Source organism: Nematolebias whitei, chromosome 21 (genome assembly GCF_014905685.2).
Source record: "Nematolebias whitei isolate Nwh7 chromosome 21, NemWhi1, whole genome shotgun sequence".
Classification (NCBI taxonomy): domain Eukaryota; kingdom Metazoa; phylum Chordata; class Actinopteri; order Cyprinodontiformes; family Rivulidae; genus Nematolebias; species Nematolebias whitei.
In genome coordinates, this window is record NC_056518.1 from 7,806,054 (window position 1) to 7,829,520 (window position 23,467).

Below are 23,467 nucleotides of genomic sequence, written 5' to 3' on the forward strand. Positions count from 1 at the left end.
GAGCTGCAGCTGGAGAACCAGGGACCAGAGACAGAGCTGCAGCTGGAGAACCAGAGACCAGAGACGGAGCTGCAGCTGGAGAACCAGAGACCAGAGACGGAGCTGCAGCTGGAGAACCAGGAACCAGAGACAGAGCTGCAGCTGGTGAACCAGAGACCTGAGATGGGGCTGCAGCTGGAGAACCAGAGACCAGAGACGGGGCTGCAGCTGGAGAACCAGAGACCAGAGACGGGGCTGCAGCAGCAGGTGCTGGAGAAGCCATGAACCCCTCCCTTCGCGAAGCTCTCCCCTTCTTGCGCTGGGTTCGGGGAGGACCAGCAGTTTGCCCCCCTCTCTCCGATGATTGCTTGACCCCACCAGGTGGAAAGCGAGGAGGAGGTGGGCAACGGGGTGCAGCGGCGCGGTGAGGTGGAGAGGGATGGAGAGGCTGCGAGGACCCAGGTTTAATGGCCAGGCGGGTCCCCCAAAATGGATTCCTCCTCTCCTCTCTTTCTCTGTTTTTCTGGGCAGTCTTCTCTGCCTCACGGCAAAAAAACTCAAACAAAGAAATCATCCTCCCGCTGGGTTCAGGTGGTCCGGTGATTCTGTCACGATCCTCGAGGTTGGAACCCAATTGCAGGGAGGCGAGCGAGGCAGGAGTTTAAAATAAAAATAATTTATTTTAAATAACAAAACAAAAGGCTGTCGGTGCAGCAAAACTTACTTTGGCAGACAGGATCAGAAACTAGGCAGAGCAGATCATCAGAGGGACAAAAACTGACAAGACAGAGGAGGACTGAAAAATCTGTGAACACAGAACAATCACCGGACAAGGAGTGAAGGAGAGACAGGCTTTTTATGAGACAGAGGGAGAGTGAGTAACGAGAGCACCTGGGCAGGTGGCTGATGAGGGACAGGTGTGAATGATAAAGATTGAGTGGAGAGGCAGACTGAGGAGTGAGTGGAGAATAACAGAATCAGATAAACAGAAAATCACACACAGAGCAGAACAACAAAAACATAAAGAGCAGACAGAGACAGAACCTAGAAATGGAAGGAAATGATTTAGTTTGTGGGATGATTGTTTGAAGATATAAATGTTGGTTCCTGGTTGCAGCTTGAAGGAGAAGGCAGAGGCTTAGGCAGATGGGGGGGCAGCGGGGCCGCTGACCGTGACAGTTGGTTCCTGGTTGCAGCTTGAAGGAGAAGGCAGAGGCTTAGGCAGATGGGGAGGGGCAGCGGGGGCCGCTGACCGTGACAGACAGAGAGACCTGGAGCTCTGCAGCAGACGACGGAGAGACCTGGAGCTCTGTAGCAGACGACGGAGAGACCTGGAGCTCTGCAGCAGACGATGGAGAGGCCTGGAGCTCTGCAGCAGACGACGGAGGGACCTGTGGCTCTGCAGCAGACGACGGAGAGACCTGGAGCTCTGCAGCAGACGACGGAGAGACCTGGAGCTCTGTAGCAGACGACGGAGAGACCTGGAGCTCTGCAGCAGACGACGGAGAGACCTGGAGCTCTGCAGCAGACGACGGAGAGACCTGGAGCTCTGTAGCAGACGACGGAGAGGCCTGTGGCTCTGTAGCAGATGACGGAGAGACCTGTAGCTCTGCAGCAGACGACGGAGAGGCCTGTGGCTCTGTAGCAGATGACGGAGAGGCCTGTGGCTCTGCAGCAGACGGCGTGGGAGCCTGGAGAGCTGCAGCGGAGGCAGGAACCGACTCCTCTGCGGTGGCGACAGGAACTGATCTCCTGCGGCGGCGGCGGCGACGGGAAACAGAAACTGATGCTGAGTCCTCTGAGGCGACAGGAGCAGGTACACCAACGGCGAGGCACTCAGCAGGTGGATCAGCGGCGAAGATGATGGGTGCAGGAGTCAGAGGAGCAGAGGAAAGTTCAGAAGCGATGGTGGTGCCAATAGGTGCAGGATGGATTATGGGTTCAGACTGTATATTAGTGACCTTGGGTGTGATGAGAGACCTTATTTCTATTAATAAATGGTTGTACTCTGGGATCAGAAGGAGGCCTGGCCGTAAAACTAAAAATTCCTCCATCAGGGAAAACAAAACATCTGAGCAGTCCGGGTTATTTTTAGCAGAAGTGAATAAATCTAATAAAGTCTGGTTTATGTATGCAAAATCATGGGGTGAATATGTGATTGACGGGCAAGTGTCACTATGTGTGGATGTGGTGTCAGGTGTCGCCCCCACCGGAAACTTGGGAAGTGGGTCAGCAGAACACGCCCCCACAGAGTCACTGGGAGAATGCCCAGGAGGCACGGTCTGACTGGGTTGGACAGCCGCGGCACGGTGTGACGGTGGGAGGCCGGATTCCGCCCCCACCAGGAACTTGGAAGGTGAGGCGACGGAACCCGCCCCCGTAACGTCACGTGGACCGGACTCGCCGAACCGAACAGGAGTGGACCGGAGCTCCCGCGGGACGCTGGACCTCGCCTCCACCGAAAACCTGTGAGGTGAGGCGGCGGGACCAGCTCCCACAAAAACACCGGAACCAACTCTATTATTCTGCCCGGCCGACGAAACCGGCCCGGTCGCCGCGGGCTGCCCTCGGGACCGCTTCCTACCTCCCCGGCGACGGCGGGATGGTCGGGGGACAGGAGCAAAACAGAACTCATCCTCGATTTCTTCGTCCTCCCCCGACGTCCATCCCGAGTAGCCGGGTGAGGCGGACTCAAAAGTAGGAGCCTGGTGGGTTCCCCGGTGTCGAGCCCTGTTTTCTTCGAGGACCAGGAGTGGTGAAGACAGGACTTCCACCTCCTGGTCAAAACGTCCTTGTGGGCGGACGGGTCTGGTCCAGAACCCGCCGCACCGGATTGTATGCTCGCTCATAACGGGGAAGCTCGGAGGAGAAAAAGAAAAAAGGTGAGTTGCCGAGAGAGCCCTGCCCGCTGGGTTCTGATGTGTGGTCGGGTCGTAATGTCAGGATTTTGTGGACAGGAACGAACCCAATGTGCAGACAGGACTCAAACTCGGCAGATTACAAAAATAAGTATTTTAATAATAAATGAAGAACAAAACAAACAGCTGACGTGGCAGCAAAACTTACATAAAGACGGATGGCTCAAAGGGAAACTCAGGGAGGACTCAGGAAAGCTCAGGGGAGACGCAGGAGAACACAGAGACCCAACGAATACGACCCGACGAGGAACAACACAGAACAGACAGCTTTTATACAAGGACAAGACAAGACGTGATTACAACAGCTGTGACGAGACAAAGGTGGCACCAATTAAACTGATGAGGAAACACTAGGGAAACAGACACAAACAGAAACAGCAAATGGTACCATCCTTACACGGTCATACATCAGCAGTGAGTTTATGTCACAGATAAAGAAACGAACAAAACAAAAATAATCCAAACACCATCAGCAGAGGTGGATTGCAAGCCATGTACACGGACGCCATCTTACCGGAAGTATACTTAAGAAATATAACCTTGACTCAGGAATTCTAGCCAATTATAGAGCTATATCTGATCTAACTTTCATCTAAAAAATTCTAGAGAAAATAGTTGCTGGTCAGTTACATGATCATCTACAAAGTAATAATCTGTTTGAAGAGTTTCAGTCAGGGTTTAGGGCTCACCACAGCACTGAATCTGCACTGGTGAAAGTTACTAATGATATTCTCATGGCCTTTGACAATGGACTTGTGTCTACACTGGTCCTGTTAGATCTCAGTGCTGCATTTTATACAGTTGATCACAATGTTCTGTTACAGAGACTTGAATATGATAAACCATATCTACAGTATCTGATAGATTCCAATTTGTAAATGTAAATAATGAATCTTCATCATACGCCAAAGTGAGTTCCTCAAGGTTCAGTGCTTGGACCAATACTCTACCTTGTATATGCTTCCATTAGGTAATGTTATTAAACAGCATGGGATACATTTTCATTGTTATGCTGATGATACACAGTTATATTTGTCCAGTAAACCCAATGAATCCAGTCAGTTAATTAGACTACAAGCATGTCTTAAAGACATAAAAACCTGGATGACCCTAAATTTTCTCCTTTTGAACACAGACAAGACTGAGGTTGTAGTTTTTGGACCTGAGCATTTTAGGAATATCATTTTCAGTCTTTCTCCCTCCTTAGATGACATTAATCTGGCCTCCAGTTCTAATGTTAAAAATCTTGGTGTTATTTTTGTTCAGGACATGTCTTTTATCCCCCACATTAAAAATGTTACTAGAACCACCTTCTTCCCCCTGCAAAATATCACTAAAATTAGAAACATCTTATTTAAAAATTATGCAGAAAAACTGGTCCATGCATTTGTCATGTCTAGACTGGACTATTGCAATGGTTTATTATCTGGGTGCCTAAATACTTCTTTAAAATGTCTTCAGTTGATCCAAAATGCTGCTGCCAGAGTCTTAACTGGAGTTAGTAGGAGTGATAATATCTCTCCAGTTTTAGTTTCTCTCCACTGGCTCCCTGTCAAATCCAGAGTAGAATTTAAAATCTTACTTCTCACCTACAAAGCTTTAAACAACCTAGCTCCATCTTGTATTCGAGAGCTTATTGTTCCATATTTTCCTAACAGAGCACTGCGCTCTCAGACTGCAGGCTTACTCATGATTCCTCGAGTTTCTAGCAGCAGAATGGGAGGAAGATCTTTCAGTTGTCAGGCTCCTCTCTTGTGGAACCAACTTCCAGTTTCTGTCTGTGAGGCTGACACATTGTCCAGTTTTAAGACTGGGCTGAAGACGTTCCTTTTTGATAAATCCTTTAGTTAGGGTTGGCTTGTCATGCTGTCTTAGGTGAGACTACTAGAGGACAAATTGACCTCATTTCCATCCATCCATCCATTATCTTTACCCGTTTATTCCATTTTGGGTCACGGGGGTCGCTGGTGCCCATGTCCAGCAATCACTGTGCGAGGGGCGGGGTACACCCTGGACGGGTTGACCTCATTTCATTAAATGATTTGTTAAAATTGAATAGTTTTCATTTTCTATGTTAACATGTGATTCTTGGCCTGCCATTGTGTATCTGTTCCTCTCAAACCCAGTCTGTTGAAGCAGATGTCCGCTTGTCCTGAGCCTGGTTCTGTTAAAGGTTTCTTCCTCATGAGGGAGTTTTTGCTTTCCACTGTTGCCTTCATGTTTGCTCAAGATGAGAGTTCTGTGATGGAGTTAAACTCAAAGCAGTCTGCTCCTCAGATAAATAATGTTAAATTGTTATTTTTATATATGAATGTTTCTATTCAGTGCCCTGAGACGTCTTCTGTTGTGATTTGGCGCATTATAAATTATCCATCCATCCATCCATTTTCTTTACCCGCTTATTCCATTTTGGGTCACGGGGGTCGCTGGTGCCCATGTCCAGCAATCACTGTGCGAGGGGCGGGGTACACAAGTCCATCACAGGGCCACATAGAGACAAACGAGACAAACAACCATTCACTCTCTCATTCACACCTAGGGACAATTTAGAGTTACCAATCAGCCTAACATGCATGTTTTTGGACTGTGGGAGGAAACCGGAACACCCGGAGAAAACCCACGCATGCACGGAGAGAACATGCAAACTCCACCCAGAAAGGCCCCTGGACCGGGGTTTGAACCAAGGACCTGCTCGCTGAGAGGCAGCAGCTCTACCAGTTGCGCCACCGTGCTGCCAGCATTATAAATTAACTGAATTTAAATTGAATTGAATTAAAACATGTACCAGACTTGACTGCTTTTGCATTTCCAATCCTGACTATCGACACAGGTTGATGCAGCTCTGTTTCCTCCTTGACAGCCGATCGCTTTTGACATGAAAGCTGCATCATAAGAAATTCTCAGTGGGTTTTCCTTTATCAGTGAACAAATGAAGTAAACACATGAAGCGCAAAATCCGGTAACAATATGGGAACAATCTTAAGAAATTCATTCATTCTATCTTGGGGGATGGTCCTCGAGAGTACCTCATTGGTCATTCAGGTTAGACTTCTGGTCACATGATAACAAAGTGGGTGGAGTTATGGTTGGGTATTTGAAACCGTGAGCAAAAGACCTTGTACATGTGATTACCTGAGGGCATTCTCTCTGTGGGCAGGGTGATGGGAGCTATGAGTGCCCAGCTGTCAAAGGAAACTGTTAATCAGTGGCAGGAAGTCCTTCATAATAAAATATAAAAATATAAATTTTTGAAAATTATGAAAAAAATATATAACTAAGATGCTCCTGCATATAAACCGCGGCGTGAGAAAAAAGTAGTGGCTTGTACACTGGCAATTACGGTAATTCAATGCAAGCACTTTCAAATGAACATTTAGTTAAAAAATTTACAGGCTGTTTATTTTCACAGTGGTTTGCAGATGATGGTTTAACTCTGAAAATACATAAAAGATGTTTGCAAAAACAGCAGCCATGAACATTATACAATAAGAGCATTTAGTCTTAAAACTGTAAACTGATTTCTGAGGAAACCTTACAATATGTTTTTTTGTGTGTGTTTGTGTGTGTGTTTTTCAGGGTCACTGCAATGAAGAACTTGTTTTCCAGACACAACCGTATCCTCTGTTTAGGTAAAATCTATTTATGTTTGATCCACTTCCAAAGCAGAATCGTAACTAATGTAAGTGAGTTATGCAGCATACAGTGCCTTGCAAAAGTATTCGGCCCCCTTGAACTTTTCAACCTTTTGCCACATTTCAGGCTTCAAACATAAAGATATAAAATTTTAATTTTTTTGTGACGAATCAACAAGTGGGACACAATCGTGAAGTGGAATGAAAGTTATTGGATGTGTCAAACTTTTTTTAACAAATAAAAAACTGAAAAGTGGGGCGTGCAATATTATTGGGCCCCTTTACTTTCAGTGCAACAAACTCACTCCAGAAGTTCAGTGAGGATCTATGAATGATCCAATGTTGTCCCAAATGACTGATGATGATAAATAGAATCTACCTGTATGTAATCAAGTCTCCGTATAAATGCACATGCTCTGTGATAGTCTCAGGGTTCTGCTCAAAGCGCAGAAAGCATCATGAAGACCAAGGAACACACCAGGCAGGTCCGAGATACTGTTGTGGAGAAGTTTAAAGCCGGATTTGGATACAAAAAGATTTCCCAAGCTTTAAACATCCCAAGGAGCACTGTGCAAGCAATCATATTGAAATGGAAGGAGTATGAGACCACTGCAAATCTACCAAGACCCGGCCGTCCCTCTAAACTTTCATCTGGAACAAGGAGAAGACTGATCAGAGATGCAGCCAAGAGGCCCATGATCATTCCGGATGAACTGCAGAGATCTACAGCTGAGGTGGGAGAGTCTGTCCATAGGACAACAATCAGTCGTACACTGCACAAATCTGGCCTTTATGGAAGAGTGGCAAGAAGAAAGCCATTTCTCAAAGATATCCATAAAAAGTGTTGTTTAAAGTTTGCCACAAGCACCTGGGAAACACCAAACATGTGGAAGAAGGTGCTCTGGACAGATGATACCAAAATCCAACTGTTTGGCCACAATGCAAAACGATATGTTTGGCGTAAAAGCAACACAGCTCATCACCCTGAACACACCATCCCCACTGTCAAACATGGTGGTGGCAGCATCATGGTATGGGCCTGCTTTTCATCAGCAGGGACAGGGAAGATGGTCAGAATTGATGGGAAGATGATGGGGCCAAATATAAGACAATTCTGGAAGAAAACCTGTTTGAGTCTGTAAGAGACCTGAGACTGGGACGGAGATTTATCTTCCAACAAGACAATGATCCAAAACATAAAGCCAAATCTACAATGGAATGGTTCACAAATAAACGTATCCAGGTGTTGGAATGGCCAAGTCAAAGTCCAGACCTGAATCCAGTCGAGAATCTGGAAAGAGCTGAAGACTGCTGTTCACAAACGCTCTCCATCCAACCTCACTGAGCTCCAGCTGTTTTACAGGAAGAATGGGCAGAACTTCAGTGTCTCCATGTGCAAAACTGACAGAGACAAACCCCAAGAGACTTGCAGCTGGAATTGCAGCAAAAGGCAGCGCTACAAAGTATTAACGCAAGGGGGCCGAATAATATTGCATGCCCCACTTTCAGTTTTTTATTTGTTAAAAAGTTTGACACATCCAGTAAATTTCATTCCACTTCACGATTGTGTCCCACTTGTTGTTGATTCTTCACAAAAAAAATAAAAATTTTATATCTTTATGTTTGAAGCCTGAAATGTGACAAAAGGTTGAAAAGTTTAAGGGGGCCGAATACTTTCGCAAGGCACTGTAACTGGTTTGTTCCACTTTGGAGTAAGCTGTTGGGGAAAGAATCAGTTTTGTGTTGTGTGTTTCCTTGACTGATGAAGCCTTCTGGATCGAAGGCGAAACGTTTCAGCACAAAAAAAGAAACTGTCCAGATGACCTGACTGAAAAATGTTGAATCAAAACTACTGTTTGTTTGTATTTATTTAGTGATAGAAATAAAAAATACAAATCAGTTTATAAAAGTTTATTAAACAAGCAGCTTATCATGAAAATCAAACAAATTTTAAGGAACAAAAAACAACCTCCAGAGATATACACACCTATAACATCATAACTCTCTCCCAAACTAAAGGAACTGTCAGAACTCCCATCATTAACAAGCTCTGAGCAGAACACTGGTCTCTGCAATGTCTGTAACTGCATCACCGTCTGCTGCAGGGGCGTCAAACTCACTTATAAAACGAGGCCAAAATTAAAACCTTTTTCAAACTAAGGGTCAGTTTCAGAACTCAAGTTAGATACCCAACATCTTTTCTTGGTTGCAGGTTCCTCAACAAGAGTTTGATTGGTCTCATTTAACATACTCTGTTACACTTTTGACATCATAATTAAAGATCTCTGAAAAAATTTAAGTGATTCAAACATACATACATATATATATATATATATATATATATATACACAGTATATATACATATCATTTTGGGGGCCAGATAATATGTCCACGAGGGCCACATTTGGCCCATGGGTCTTGAGTTTGACATGTGGTCTAAAGTCACCAGGACCTCTTTCTCTCCTCCTCTTCCATCTCCACCTCCTCTCCATCCTCATCTGTCCCTTCCTGCTCTTTCTCCTCCTCACTCCTATGACTGGCATCATCCTATATAAATACTATATACTACTAGACTATATAAACGTATGTGTAAACAACTCCATCCCCACCAGAACAGTGAGATGCTTCCCCAATAACAAACCTTGGATCACCACTGACCTGAAGGAACTGCTAAACCAGAAAAAAGAGCCTTCAGGGAGGGAGACAGGGAATTATTGAAGAGTACACAGAAGCAACTAAAAGCCAAGATAAGAAACAGCAAGGAGGTGTACAAGCAGAAGCTGGAGAGCAAACTCCAGCAGAACAATATCAGAGAGGTGTGAGAGATCACAGGCTTCAAGCAGAAGGAGGATCAGAAGGATGGAAGCCTAGACAGAGCCAATGAACTGAACACGTTCTTCAATAGGTTCAGTTCAGGAACAAGCTCAGCATCCTCCTCTCTTGCCCACAGCCAAACATACATACCACCCATACCATCCATTGGCCCAAGGTTGTCCTGTCACACCTCAAATATTTTATCTACAAGTCCTACCCTCCATTGGACCCTCTGTTCTTGACATTATAAACAGCAGTTTGGCTACAGGTGTAGTTCCTGATGCTTTTAAACATGCAGTGGTAACTCCTTTAATAACAAAACCCAGACTTGACCCTTCAACCTGCTCAAACTTAGACCTATCTCCAAACTTCCCTTTCTTTCTAAGATTCTGGAGAAAATAGTTTTCACTCAATTAAACAAGTTCTTGAGTGAAATTCTATTCTTGAGATCTTTCAGTCTGGCTTTAAGAAACTACACAGCACAGAAACAGCCTTAGGGTCTGCAACGACATTCTTCTGGCAAATGACTCTGGTCAGTCTGTAGTCCTGGTACTCCTTGACTGTACTGCTGCATTTGATACTGTGGACCACAGTATCCTTTTATCCCGGCTAGAACACTGGGTTGGGATTACTGGTGCAGCGTTAGAATGGTTCCATTCATACTTGAGCGACAGGAGTTTCTGTGTTAATTTTGCTAACACTCTATCTACTTCAGTGCCTCTTTCCTGCGGGGTCCCGCAAGGCTCCATTCTTGGACCCCTTCTGTTTTCATTGTATCTCCTCCCTTTAGGGTCTATCCTGAGGAAACATGGTCTTTCCTTTCATTGTTATGCTGATGACTCTCAGATTTATCTGCCGTTAACACCTAACAGTTCCTCCTCCTTTCGCCCTTTGTTAAAATGTCTTGATGAAATCAAGACTTGGATGGCTGCGAACTTTTTGAGTTTTAATGATCAGAAGCCTGAGGTCATTGCGTTTACCCTAGCTCTGCCACTGTCACTGATCCTGCAAACCTGGACTCCCTTCAGCCATATCTAATGCCCCTTTTCCATTAGTACCGGTACGGGCCGGTACAGCACGGCTCTACTCTACTCGGTACGGTACAGGTTGTGTTTCCATTATGCTTTCAGTACCGGTTCCAGTGGGCGGGGTTCAAATTGACGTCACCACCTCTCACCAGCTGGTGGCGCTGAGATGCAAAAACTGTTTTCAGTACAGGTTGAGAATTTATGTTATTTTGAAGTTGTGTGTATGTATGTATGCATGTATGTGTGTATGTACATGTGTATAAATATATATATATATATACACACACACACATATATATATATATATATATATATATATATATATATATATACACATATATATATCATATGTGATATATATATATATATATCTCACATATTACATACACACAATTATGTATATATATATATATATATATATATATATGTATATATATACACATATGTATTTATATACATATATATGTATTTATATATATTCATATATATTTATATACATATATGTGTATTTATATATATTTATAGATATAAATATATATACAGTATATGTATATAAATTAAAACTCTGATGAACCAGATTCTACCAAAACATTACATTTAAATTTTTATAGGTTTTCATCATCATTTGATGTATTTGCACTCATTGTGTCTACTTTTAATGTTCATTTTAGATGTGTGGTTTTCTTTCTTGTTCACATATATACATTTTATTTTTAGCTTTGCTTTAAAGTTCTTGTTTTGTGATTTGTACATTTGTGAGTTAAAATAAAGTTGAACTGAAGGTCGTCTCTTCTTTAAACATGTTTGAGGGAAATATTCCTGAGATCCAATAGTTTTGTGTCTTTTTATGATTTTCAGCTGAGTTAACAGTCATTAAAGTGAAAACAGGATTTCATGATGAAGCTGGCACCGTTTTTTTTTTTTTATCTTCAACGCTCTGCTGGTCTCACTGATCCTCTCCTCCAGAGAGGAGGAGGCTGGGAGGCTCATCCTCCCAGCTCCAGCTCAGCTGGTGACTCACAGAGGCCGTTCCAAGACCCCAGCCGCGCGTAATCATGAAGGCCCGACCCGCGCAGACAGGCGGACAGAGACGGGTCTGCGACGAACGGTGGAAGCGATTTTAAAAAACATTTTATGTGTAAAAAAAAATAATCATTTTTAAACCGCTTCAGCATTTTTTTAAAACATTTTTTGTATAAAAACTAAATATTATTTTATTTAAAAATCGCTTCCAGCGTCCGTCCCAGACTGTCCAGTCCGCCTGACTGCCGGGTGGGATCGGGATTCAGCCTTCATGATTACGCGCGGCCGGGGTCTGGCAACGGCCACCTGTGAGTCCCCATCTCCAGCTTCGCAGTGACCTGCGGAGCTCTGAGCACACAAGGCTGGTATCCGGAACCCGAGCCTCCGAGTCGGCACATCGAAGGATCTTCCGCGGTGACCAGCTGAACTTGGAGCCGGGGAGATGACGCCCTGCCCGGTCTGGCGCTCGGAGGCTCCGGAGGGAGGATCGGGGTGCACCAGCAGAGCTCCATCCAGCTTGCTCTGAATTATGTTGTCGGCCACCAAGCACAAAAAATGCCAGCACATCAGCATTAGACCAAGATGTTGTCAGTATTGTTTTTAAAATATTTAAAATAAGTCCAGCCGCTGCTCCAGTCCGAGCAATTGCAAATGGCGGATTATTGTTTTGAAACGTTTCTGAAGGATCCAGTGACTCCGCCCCCAACTCCGCCCCCGACCAGTCAGTGACCGACAGTGTTCTGACGTCACGTTTTTGTACCTCTTCGTACCGGTTAGAACCACAGAGCCAAGGGTACTGAAAATAGTAACAGGTGCTAAGTACCGGTACTAATGGAAAAGCCTCAGAACCGGGCCAAGTAGGGTCGAGTCGGCCCGTACCGGTACTAATGGAAAAGGGGCATAAAACAGTCTGTTACCGATCTCGGGATAGTTTTAGACTCAGACTTTAAGTTTAATAAGCAGATAAACTCTGTTCTTCAAAAAAGCTTCTTTCAGCTAAGGCAGATAGCTGAAAGATAGAGATAGCTCAAGTCTGTGCTGTCCAGATCCGACCTTTAAAAATTAGTCCATGCATTTATTACAACCCAGCTGGACTACTGTAACTCGCTTTATGCTGGGGTCAGTCAGGTCTCTCTCTCACGTCTCCAGCTTGTCCAAAATGCTGTAGCTCAGCTACTAACAGGAACTTGCAAGTTTTAGCACATTACTCCAGTTCTGTCCTCACTTCACTGGCTTTCTGTGCATGTCAGAGTTGATTTTAAGATTCTTCTGCTGACATTTAAGTGTGGTAATGACCTTGCACTTTCATACCTATCTGACCTCCTTCATCCTTATACTCCTTCTACTTATACAGTATATATATATATATATATATATATATATATCCTTATACTGTTTTAAATGTGCTATATAAATAAATGTGACTTGACTTGACCTTGGTCATGGACCCTTCTTTTTCTACATGTTTGTCTTCAACCAAATCAGAAGATGCTGATACCTCCTTTGCCTCCCCCCTCTGCATCTCTAGAAGTCAGGTGAGGAAGCAGCTGAAGAGACTGAACCGGAATAAGGCTGCAGGTCCAAATAGTGTCAGTCCCAGAGTCTGTGTAGAGCAACTCTGTGGGGTTCTGCAGCACCTCTTCAACCTTAGCCTGACCCAGGAGAAGGTTCCAGTGTTGTGGAAAACATCCTGCCTTGTTCCAGTACCAAAGAAACCTCACTCATCGGTCCTCAATGACCATAGACCTGTTGCCCTGACATCCCACATCATGAAGGTCCTACAGAGACTTCTGCTGACCCACCTGACTAAACAAACAAGCACATATCAGGACCCACTGCAGTTTGCTTATCAGCGTGGACTTGTAGTTGAAGATGCCATCATACATCTGCTTCAGCAAACTCACTGTCATCTAGAAAAGGCAGACAGCACTGAGAGTCATGTTCTTTGATTTATCCAGTGCATTTAACACAATCCAACCTGATTTGCTTTGTCAGAAACTCCAGAAGACTCAGGTGGAGGCCTCAACAATCACCTGGATCAAAGACTACCTGACAAACAGACCACAGTTTGTGAGACTGAAGGGTTGTGTGTCTAACCAGGGGGTCAGTAACTCAGGAGCACCTCAGGGAACTGTACTCTCACCATTCCTTTTCGCTCTGTACACCTCAGATTTCCAGTACAAAACAGACTCCTGTCATCTGCAGAACTATTCAGATGACTCTGCAGTGGTCAGGTGTATCAGAGATGGACAAGAAGCTGAGTACAGGGAACTGGTGGACCACTTTGTGACATGGTGTGGAAACAATCATCTCATCTTGAACGTGAACAAAACAAAGGAGATGATTGTAGATTTTAGGAGAAACAGAAGCATGTCCAACCATATTTCCACCATGGCAGAAGAAGTGGAGGTGGTGGAGAAGTATAAATACCTTGGGGTTCACCTGGACAACAGACTGGACTGGAAATGCAACAGTGAAGCATCTACAAGAAGGGACAGAGCAGACTGTACTTCTTGAGGAAGCTGAAGTCCTTCAGTGTTTGTAGCAAGATGATGCATATCTTCTATAAGTCTGTTGCAGAGAGCGCTATCTCTTCTGCCATCATCTGCTGGGGTAGCAGCACCAGAGCAAGTGACTTAAAAAAGATCAACAATCTCATAAAGAAGGCTGGCTCAGTTCTGGGAACTCCTCTAGAACCTTTGGAAATAATTGTTCAAGGAAGGATTCTTCTTAAAATGAAGAACATTATAGACAACTCTCAGCGTCCTCTTCATCAGACTGTCATACAACAACAGTGTCTTCAGTCAGAGGTTTCTTCAGAGCTGCTGTAAGACAGACAAGAGATCCTTCCTGCCCACAGCCATCAGCATCTAGAACAACTCACTAATGAAACCAGGATGATGAGTTACAACAACATTTAATTTACCTCTGGGATTAATAAAGTATTTTTGAGTTGAATTTGAATTTTGTATTGAACTGAATTGAATCCTGTCCCTCTGCATCAACTCCTCGACTGACACTGGCCTTTTCAGCTACTAATAACAATAATACAAATGCAACATAAGCAAAGCACCACACACACACATAGTAAATAAATCACTCACTGCAATGTATTTTTCTTGAGCTGTATATTAATGTGGAAACAGAACAGGGAAACAGACTCTTCCCTGAAATATGTTTTCTTTTGCAATAAAGAATTGTGCCTTTTTCTGGTCAGTCAGTGTGGATTATTTAAATTTTATTTGGTAATGCAGATTAAAGATTTATGGACTAATGGTGAAACAACACTGAGGTGACCTCTTTTAGTGTTCTGTGTTGAACACATCCAGAAACACAAACACACTGTACAGACCCTTTCCAAAAAATTTGAATATCATGATAAAGTTGTTTAACTTCCATAATTCCATTCAAAAAGTTAATCTTTAATAGATGATAGATTCAGGGCCCACAATTTAAACGATTTCAAATATTCATTTGTTTATTTTTACATAATTTGGGCTTCCAGCTCATGAAACCCAAAAAAACAGGATTTCAAAAAAATTAGAATACAGTGAAGACATCAGTCCACACTACTTCTCAGTTTTTGCAGAAAAAAGAAAAATTAGGATCACAACAAATCAATCAAAATATGGTACTTTCAAAATGATATGTCAATCTTCAATACTTGGTGGGGAATGTGTTTGCCTTAATCTCTGCTTCGATGTGACGTGGCATTGAGGCAATCAGCCAGTGGCATTGACTGGGAGTTATGGAAGCCCAGATTTCCTTGAAGCTTGCTGTCAGCTCTTCTTTGTTGTTGGATCTGGTGTTTGAGACTCTTTTAGCACCATACTGGTGCCCCTCATGTTCCTCTTGAGAATACCCCATAGATTGTCAATGGGCTTTAGGTCTGGCCAGATGACTGGCCAGTCAAGCACTGTGACATGGGCATCAAACCAGGTTTTGGTGCTTCTGGCAGCATGGACAGGGACCAGGTCCTGCTGGAAGATGAAATCTGCATTTCCACACAGATCCTCAGCAGAATGAATCATGAAGTCCTCTAAAACATTCTGGTAGACTGTTGTGGTGACCTTGGATTTAAGAAAGCAGAGTTTACCAACACCTGTACCAGACATTGCACCCCACATCATGACTGACTGTGGATATTTCACACTGGACCTGAAGCAGTATGGGTTCTGTTCCTCACCCTTCTTCCTCCAAACCTTGGACCTTGATTTCCGAATGAAAGGCACACTTTACTTTCATCTGAAAAGAGGACAGAGGAACCCGACAGTTGTAGTCCATCTCCCAGATGTGTCTGAATGTGGTGGTTTTTGAAGCTGTGACTCCCGCCTCATTCCACTCTTTCTGGATCTCTGCCAGATTCTGGAATCTTCTCTGTTTGATAATCCACTGAAGCCCACAGTCATCTCTGTTGCTGGTGCATCTTCTCCTGACACATTTTGCCCTTCCACTAGACTTTCCATTGATATGCTTGGACACAGCACTCTGTGAACAGCCAGCCTCCTTAGCTATGAACTTTTGTGGCGTACCCATCCTATGGAGGGCATCAGTGATGGTCTTCTGGTCAGTTATGTCTGCAGTCTTCTCCATATTGAACCAAACTGAAGCAATTTAATGACACCTGGGGAAACCTGTGCAGGTGCTTTGAGTTTAGTAGATGATTAGTGTCACACTCAGTTTAAAACATTCATGACCTGCAACATTTGGGCTGATTTCTCCACAGTGTTCTAATTTTTGAAATTCTGTTTTTGTGGGTTTCATGAGCTGGAAGTCCAAATTATGTCAAAATAACCAAATAAATACTTGAAATCGTTTAAATTATGGGCCCTGAATCTATCATCTATTAAAGATTAACTTTTTGAATGGAATTATGGAAGTTAAACAACTTTTCCATGATATTCTATTTTTTTGGAAAGGGTTTGTCAACTCTGAGATGATGCACTGCTTGTTAACCTGCAGTCTCCAAGCTGCTCAGTCCTGTTATCACTGTCCTGCTGACTTTAGTCACGTGACTTTGGGCCCTCCCCCTGAAAATGTCTGCTATTTTAGCGCATTTGGCTGCATCTTGCACTTTTTCCTTTTCTTTAGTTTTTCTACTCCACCCATCTTTCTCCTTTCTTTCTTTTTCTTTTTCACATTGGGAGGGGCTGCTCTCATGTTGACATTTGACTGCCACCTTCAACCGTGTAGGCTGCTACACGAGGACGCAGCAGCATTTTTAAATTAAATTTTTCTTTTTAAGTACCGATGACCACCGGCCAGTTTGGCCTGGAACTGACTGGCCGTTCAGGAATCCTCCTGAACCTCTCTATGGCCAGCCGCCCCTGAACACAACACACCTCATCTTAGAATATATTTACTTGGCACATATGACAGTTTAGGTCAAAATACTATCATTTTAAAGCCTTACTATAGTTCATCATTTCTTATCTGGCAACCCGACTGACATTGAAGCTACAGTGTTTTCATGTAAACCTACTCATTTGATATTTTTTGTTCATTACCCCCAATAAACATTGAAAAACCACTAAAGTTTCCAGAAGTTGTTGTTGTGTAAACGGGGTAAATCACTTTGACTTGGTCATTTTCAAAAGAGCTCCATGATGGAAACATCTGGCCACCCCTGCTCTAACTTGTCAAGAAAAAGTATATAAATATTTATAAGTGTGCTGCTTTAATAGTAAAGCAGTCAATACAGTTTTTATTTAATTTTAATTCAGATCATGTCACTTAAAATGCCTCTCCCAAAATGAACAGTGTAAGTTGACAGAATTTTTAAAACATTGTTCTGTCTTGCAGGATTTGTGAGGATTACGTTGCAAAGAATGTGAGAAACTCAGAGATGCTCAGAAATCAGCTTCCTCTTCTACCTCCCAAACTTCTGAAAGCTGTCCAGAGGCGAACATGTTTCTACCGACCTTCAAAGAAGCAAAGCATCAGTTGAACATCTACAATGAAACAAAGAAGTGCCATATTTTACTTTTCTAACCAGGGTTTAACCATTTTAATTTGTAATATACACTGAGCTACTACACTATTTTTAAGTTGCTTTTATTTCATATTTTTTACAAATATACATTTTATTTTGTAAAGTCTGCCTAACAAAGTATTCGTAAAATAAGTGATTCAAATAAATAAGCTAGTGGAAAAGTTCTGTGTGAGGTTGATTCTCTTTGGACCTGCTGTAAACACACAACCATCGAACCTTTAATTTACTGCACACACACACAACTCTGCTGCTTTATTTCTGAGCAGCGCCTGTTTTGGACAAAAGCAACAAAAACACCTCCTGAGCTCGAGCGGCAGCAGCCGGGTCGAGTCAACATGAGAGCAGCTGTGTTGGTCTGATCCAGAGTGCCACATTCTTTTATTCTGCAGCAAGAAACCCCCAAAGAAACTCCTCAAAGCTTTGGAAAGTTTTAAACCCAGTTCAAGAAGTGTTTATCGTCACATTACACCCATCTGAACGGAACGACCCGGGCTTCTGCTCAATCCAGAACATCTGAGCTGGAGCAGACAGAAAACTCCAGTTTCTTGTTAAAGAACAGGTTACAACAACGTAATTAATGAGATGCAGCCCAGCAGGAATACTGGGATGAAACAAACCAAGGAGGCGTTTCAGTTCCCACTCCTGCTCAGGACAGCACATCTGATCTGGGTTCTGTTGGGCTCCAAAGCTGCAGCTTTACCAGAAACCTGCAGAAACCTGGTTCTTGTTGTGAGCCGTGCTGTCAGCTAAACTCTCTCTCAATAGTGTCCATCAGCTCCTCCTCTGACCCGTCGTACAGAAGGGGCGGCATGGTGACCGGAGAGCTGAGGCAGCTGTCAGACGTTCTGCAGAAAGAGGATTAAACGCAAAGACTCGTCACGTGGAGCTGATCTGCTCCCTCACAACTCTTTCAAGCCCTTTAAGGTGAACTTGATCTGGGCACATTTTTTTTTCAAATCCACTGAATAAAGAAATGAATCATTCATGGGAGCTGTCCACTTACCGTTGTTTTTCCGTCGTGGGTACGTTTTCTAACAAGCTGCCTCTTTCCAAACTCTTCTGTGAGGAGGACTGAGGGGCAGAAGTGAAGAGGTGTTAGTTTTCCTGATGCTGCTCAATAATCCAAGTGGAACAAATCTAAAAAAGTTAAGTCAGGTCCTCTGGACAGGTTCAAAATAATAAATTGTTGAAACGTTTCATCTTTTATCCGAGACTTCCTCAGTCTGAGGAGCTGCAACAAACTCGGTCTTATAAATAGCACCTTCTCAGAGTGGATCAACCAGTTTGTTGTTGACATCCAGAACCAGCTGTTCACATGCTCAAGAAGGACCATCAGCCTAACAATGGATCATTAGCACCTGATGGCTGTTTACTATTCACAGAGGGCTGAGTGATACTAGCAATCACAGCATTGTAAGAGGGGGACAGTTGAACCCGGAGGCCTCCACCCCTGTTTAATGATGGACGATTTCTTTTCACAAAGATGGCCTCCTTTACTCCTCTCTCAAACCATCGTTCCTCTCTGTCCAGGATGTGAACATCTTCATCCCTGAAAGAGTGACCGCTGGCCTGGAGATGAGTGTAGACCGCAGAGTCCTGACCTGATGATGTTGATCTTCTGTGCTGGGCCATCCTTTTGGCCAGTGGCTGTTTTGTTTCCCCGATGTAAGACTGATCACCCTCCTGACACTGAACAGCATACACAACATTACTCTGTTTGTGCCGGGGGACTGGATCTTTGGGATGAACCAATCTTTGCAGTAATGTATTTTGGGGTTTAAAAGCCACTGGGACGTTATGTTTAGAAAATAAACGTCTCAGTTTCTCTGATACTCCCTCAACATATGGAATGACCACTGGTCTGGGTCTGGGTTCCTCCTTTTCACCTGATGGCTGACTGGAGTCCTGTTTGGGTTTCTTCTTTCTGGAAGGCCCAGTTAGGATATCCACATTGCTCTAGAGCCTGTTTTGTGTAGGATTTCTCCTTCTGCCTGGCTCCTGAGCTAGTGGGGATGCTGTCTGCTCTGTGGTACAGAGTCCTGATGACTCCTAACTTGTGCTCCAAAGGGTGATGGGAGTCAAACTGCAAATACTGGTCTGTGTGGGTGGGTTTGTGGTACACCTCAATTTGCAAATGTCTTCCATCAGAAAGTGAGACCTCAAACTGAAGAAGTTTTTCGGATGAAAGATGAAACGTTTCTACATTTTTTAAAAATTTTTGAACCCATCCAGACTAGAGGACCTGACTAAACTTTTAGATCAGTTTTTTGTTTCAAACCAACTTGTCTTGATTTTCTGTAACTTGCAGAACAAGATGAATGAATTCCTAAAAGACATGAACCAAACAGAAGTCTTACACTGTGCTGGGTTAGTCCCTCAGGCCTGTGTCGCATTGAGTGCGTGAAGGCATGCGTGTTCCTCTTGTTTACGTCCGCAGCGCGCGCAACACGTGCAGCGGAGCTGTCCTCCTCCTCTGCGTCCTCCTCCCTGATGAGACACAGCGCGTATGATTTGGACCAGATGAAAGCTCTTTTTGGAGGATTTTTCTGATCACATTCTGTTCCTGGGTCCACATCATCCGCCAGAACCGTGTCAGCCTCTGACAAGTCCGAGTCTCTGTCCGGGTGCGCGTTACGCACAGCGGAGAGGAGCTTGAGGCGCGTGAACGGACCTCTGTCCTGCTTGGCAGCAGCTCCTGGTTCGGTCCCATTGACCTCACTGACACACTCAGGTGCCACTTTCTTCCCTCTGCTTGTTCCGGAGCCCATCACGTGCGTCTGGCTGGTCCAAGTCCCTCTTCCCGGCGCGCGACACGTCTCATCACCCAAACAAAAACTGATCTTTGTCTTTAGGGTCGGGTGTGAACCATGACTCAATCTGATGGCAAATGTTTAGCTAGAAAACACTTTCTGATGCCAAAAATATGATTTCCGTTCTGCAGACTCAACAGAACCGACCCAAATGTGAGGATGAAGCTCTGGTTACATAACAGCTCGGCTCAGGACCCGCCTTTCTGTGGCGGAACACCCCGAACGAAAAGTTACTTGTAGTTGTACATCCTCTGATTGTTTCCTGGAAGTTTCATGAAATATGTGGTTTGAGTTATTTCACAGACAAACTCCAGTTAATACCTGTTTTGAATCAAAGCTCCCGTGCAATGGTTAGTGCTCAACATCTAACTTTTGTCTCAGTCTCAGCTACTACCACTCCAAATTCTAGGTCAGTATCTATAAAAATGACCGAGTTATAGTCATTTCTGTGTTTTTAGCTGTGGCAGCCATCTTGAATGGCTCTTCTTCATAAAAACACAGGTGCTCCAACAAGAACCCACAAAAGTTGTTTCTAGGCTTCCACAACGCGTCTGTATTTTCCTGCGGCTGTTCTCTCTGGAGGATGATCAAATGATATTTTGCTAACAAAATGTGAAAACAACAGTCTTCATGAAGAACTTCCTGCTTTACAGTTGGACTGAAAACCTGAGCTCTAACAGGAAATAACAGTTTAAGATGGCTACATTTGATATTCACATTTTTTCTTCCAGATTTATATATTTGATGAAGGAGCTGAAAAAGTTTTGAGGGCCAAACTAAACACGATCGTGCATTTCTCTAAAAAGTCTCAAAATCAACGTTTTCTAATTCAATTTAGAAGTAAATGCAAAAACTTTTTGTCTGCGCGTCTCTCAAGGACTCGTTTGTGTTCTTTCCAAATTCCATTTCTGCCTGCGCCAGCGTGTCATTACCAAAATCACACAGCCACATCTGCCACATCTGGAGAAGACTTCAACGGCTTCCAGACGAGTGAAGCCACGGCCCAGCAGCTGCATAACTGTGGTTCAGAGTAGACCGACTGCTCCCAGAGTCCAGAATATTCTTTCAACTGTCTCTAACACTGTGCTCTTTGTTTTAGCTTTTAGCTAGTAGCTTTCTTTTAGCTTTGCCAAGTCATTTTCAGCTTCTTGAGCAAATTAGTCTGTTAGCACTCGGCATGAACACGGCTAGTTTTTATTTAGGACAGCAAAGCCCAAATAGAGTTTTATAGAAACTTTATTGAACTTTCTGTTCATGTTAAGAAACACAAGCCAAAAGCAAAAAAGTACACTAGCTAAAAGAAGCAGAACAGTTGCTAAAAGTTATAGGAAACAACACTAGCTAAAAGTTAATGACATAGAAAACTAGCTAAAAGAAGCAGAAGCTAAAAGAAATAAGAAGCACAATACTAGCAAATAAAAACTAGACGAAATAGAAAACGAGCCAAAAGCTAACAAAATAGCAGAACACTAGCTAAAAGTTAAATAATCAGAAAACTAGCTAAAAGAAACAACACTAGCTAAGATATAAGAAGCACAACACTAGCTAAAAGCTAACAAAATGAACACTTGCTATAACCTAAAAGAAGCATGGTGCTGGGTAAAAGCTATAAAAAGCACATTTGCTAAAAGAAATAGAATAATAGATAAAACAAATTAAAAGAAGTAAAATGGTAGCAAACACTAGCTAAAAGTATTAGCACTTTAGCTAAAAGTAGCATAAGAAGACAAATGCATAGCATGTATGCTGAAGCAGATTTTTTAAATAGAACAATTTTCTTGAAGGAATTGAAAAGTTATCTATATGTTGAAAATATTTGTAAAGATTTAAAAACCTTAAAAAATAAAAAAAAATAAAAAACCACGGCACCGTTTTCTGAATGAGCTGATGTATAAATAACTAAAATAGGATTCAGGATGGGAGACGAAGCCAAGATTCAACTTGTCTGCTGGATTCCTTAGATAGAGAACTTTACTAATTGGCTTTTATGTGAATGTTCCTGTAAAGTGCCCTGAGACAACTTTGTTGTGATTTGATAAATAAACTGAATTGAACTGAATCAAAAATAGCACCAAATATGTAGAAATATTTAGTTTGTAAACAAACAGGAAAACAGTTTGTGTGAAAACAGGACAGAGAGGCGACGCATGAGACATTTTTCAGTTCAGCTCAGTTTATGGATTAACAAATCAAGTTGTGAAATGATTTAGAAAACATTTTATCTTTTATAAAAAAATAACAGCATTTATTTAGTCTACGTGTCTGTAGAAACAAATCCCAGGAGAGATTTTAACGAGGCGGCTGCTTACGATTCACGTTCCAGACAAATTTCTCGGCCTCGTTCCCCACCAGGTGGAACCCCTTTTTACCAACATGTTCAGAGCGTGTCTTCTGTGTGAACACTGCACAGTCATGATCACATGAACATTGTAAATCTTACAAGGTCGTCAAGGCAACCGCCTGTGCAGCCAGAAGGAGCTGAACTGGAGTAAAAGCCAAAGAAGGCGTCTTTATTTAACTTAAAGCCGTCTCTCCTAATCTGTTACATTACCATGTGCAAATGAGGCTTTGACTTTTCCTGCTGACGTTGACAAGATGTAGCTGTGGTCTCTGGAAGAAGTCACACCCAACAACCCTCTGGCAATGTGTTTCCCACACATTAATGGGACACCCTATGGATTTCCTGCCAGCTTGTTAGAATGGAGCTCTGCCTGCAGCCCCATTAATGCAGAACAAAGATGTACCGACCAGAACGACCAGCAGGGGGCGCTGCCATCTAAATAAAGCCAGCAAAGATTTCTGTGCCATTGTCTGAAGGTTCACTGTGAGAAAAGTTTATTTTAAAAACACTTGGAGGAATGCATTCCTCTTCAATTCATGACATAATTTCAGACTAACCTTCTCTTATGTTCAGCGATTATGGCGTTGTAGAAGTTTTGGTCAAACCTTGTAAATAATGTTACAATGTCAGTTGTCACAGTCAAAGGAAGTGAAGTGAATGACTCTCAGCTACCACCACATCAGTTTTTAGGTCAATATCCTTAAAAAAAAAAGAGAGTTATAGCCATTTTTGTGTTTTTAAAGTCAGTTGGCTGTGGCAGCCATCTTGAATCAAGGTGACTCCAAAAGTTATTCAGATGTAGAAGTAGATCTAGTGATTACTTTCTGCAAGTTTCATTAATGCTTCATGAAATATTTTGCTAACAGACACATGAACACCAGCACAGACCTATGAACAAATATATTGCCTGTCTTTTGACAGCTGGTGAAA

General features: G+C 43.1%; 1 protein-coding gene across 1 annotated transcript in view; it reads left to right on the forward strand.

Moving 5' to 3' along the window:
* Nucleotides 1-17,419, forward strand: part of LOC119427657 (kelch domain-containing protein 1) — a 37,895-nt gene extending 20,476 nt beyond the window's left edge. Inside the window, exons 12-13 of the mRNA XM_037695294.1 lie at nt 6,474-6,526; nt 17,197-17,419. Coding sequence (XP_037551222.1) covers nt 6,474-6,526; nt 17,197-17,341 — 198 coding nt within the window. The 3' untranslated portion in view covers nt 17,342-17,419. The remainder of the gene's footprint in view (nt 1-6,473; nt 6,527-17,196) is intronic.
* Nucleotides 17,420-23,467: the final 6,048 nt, after the last annotated feature.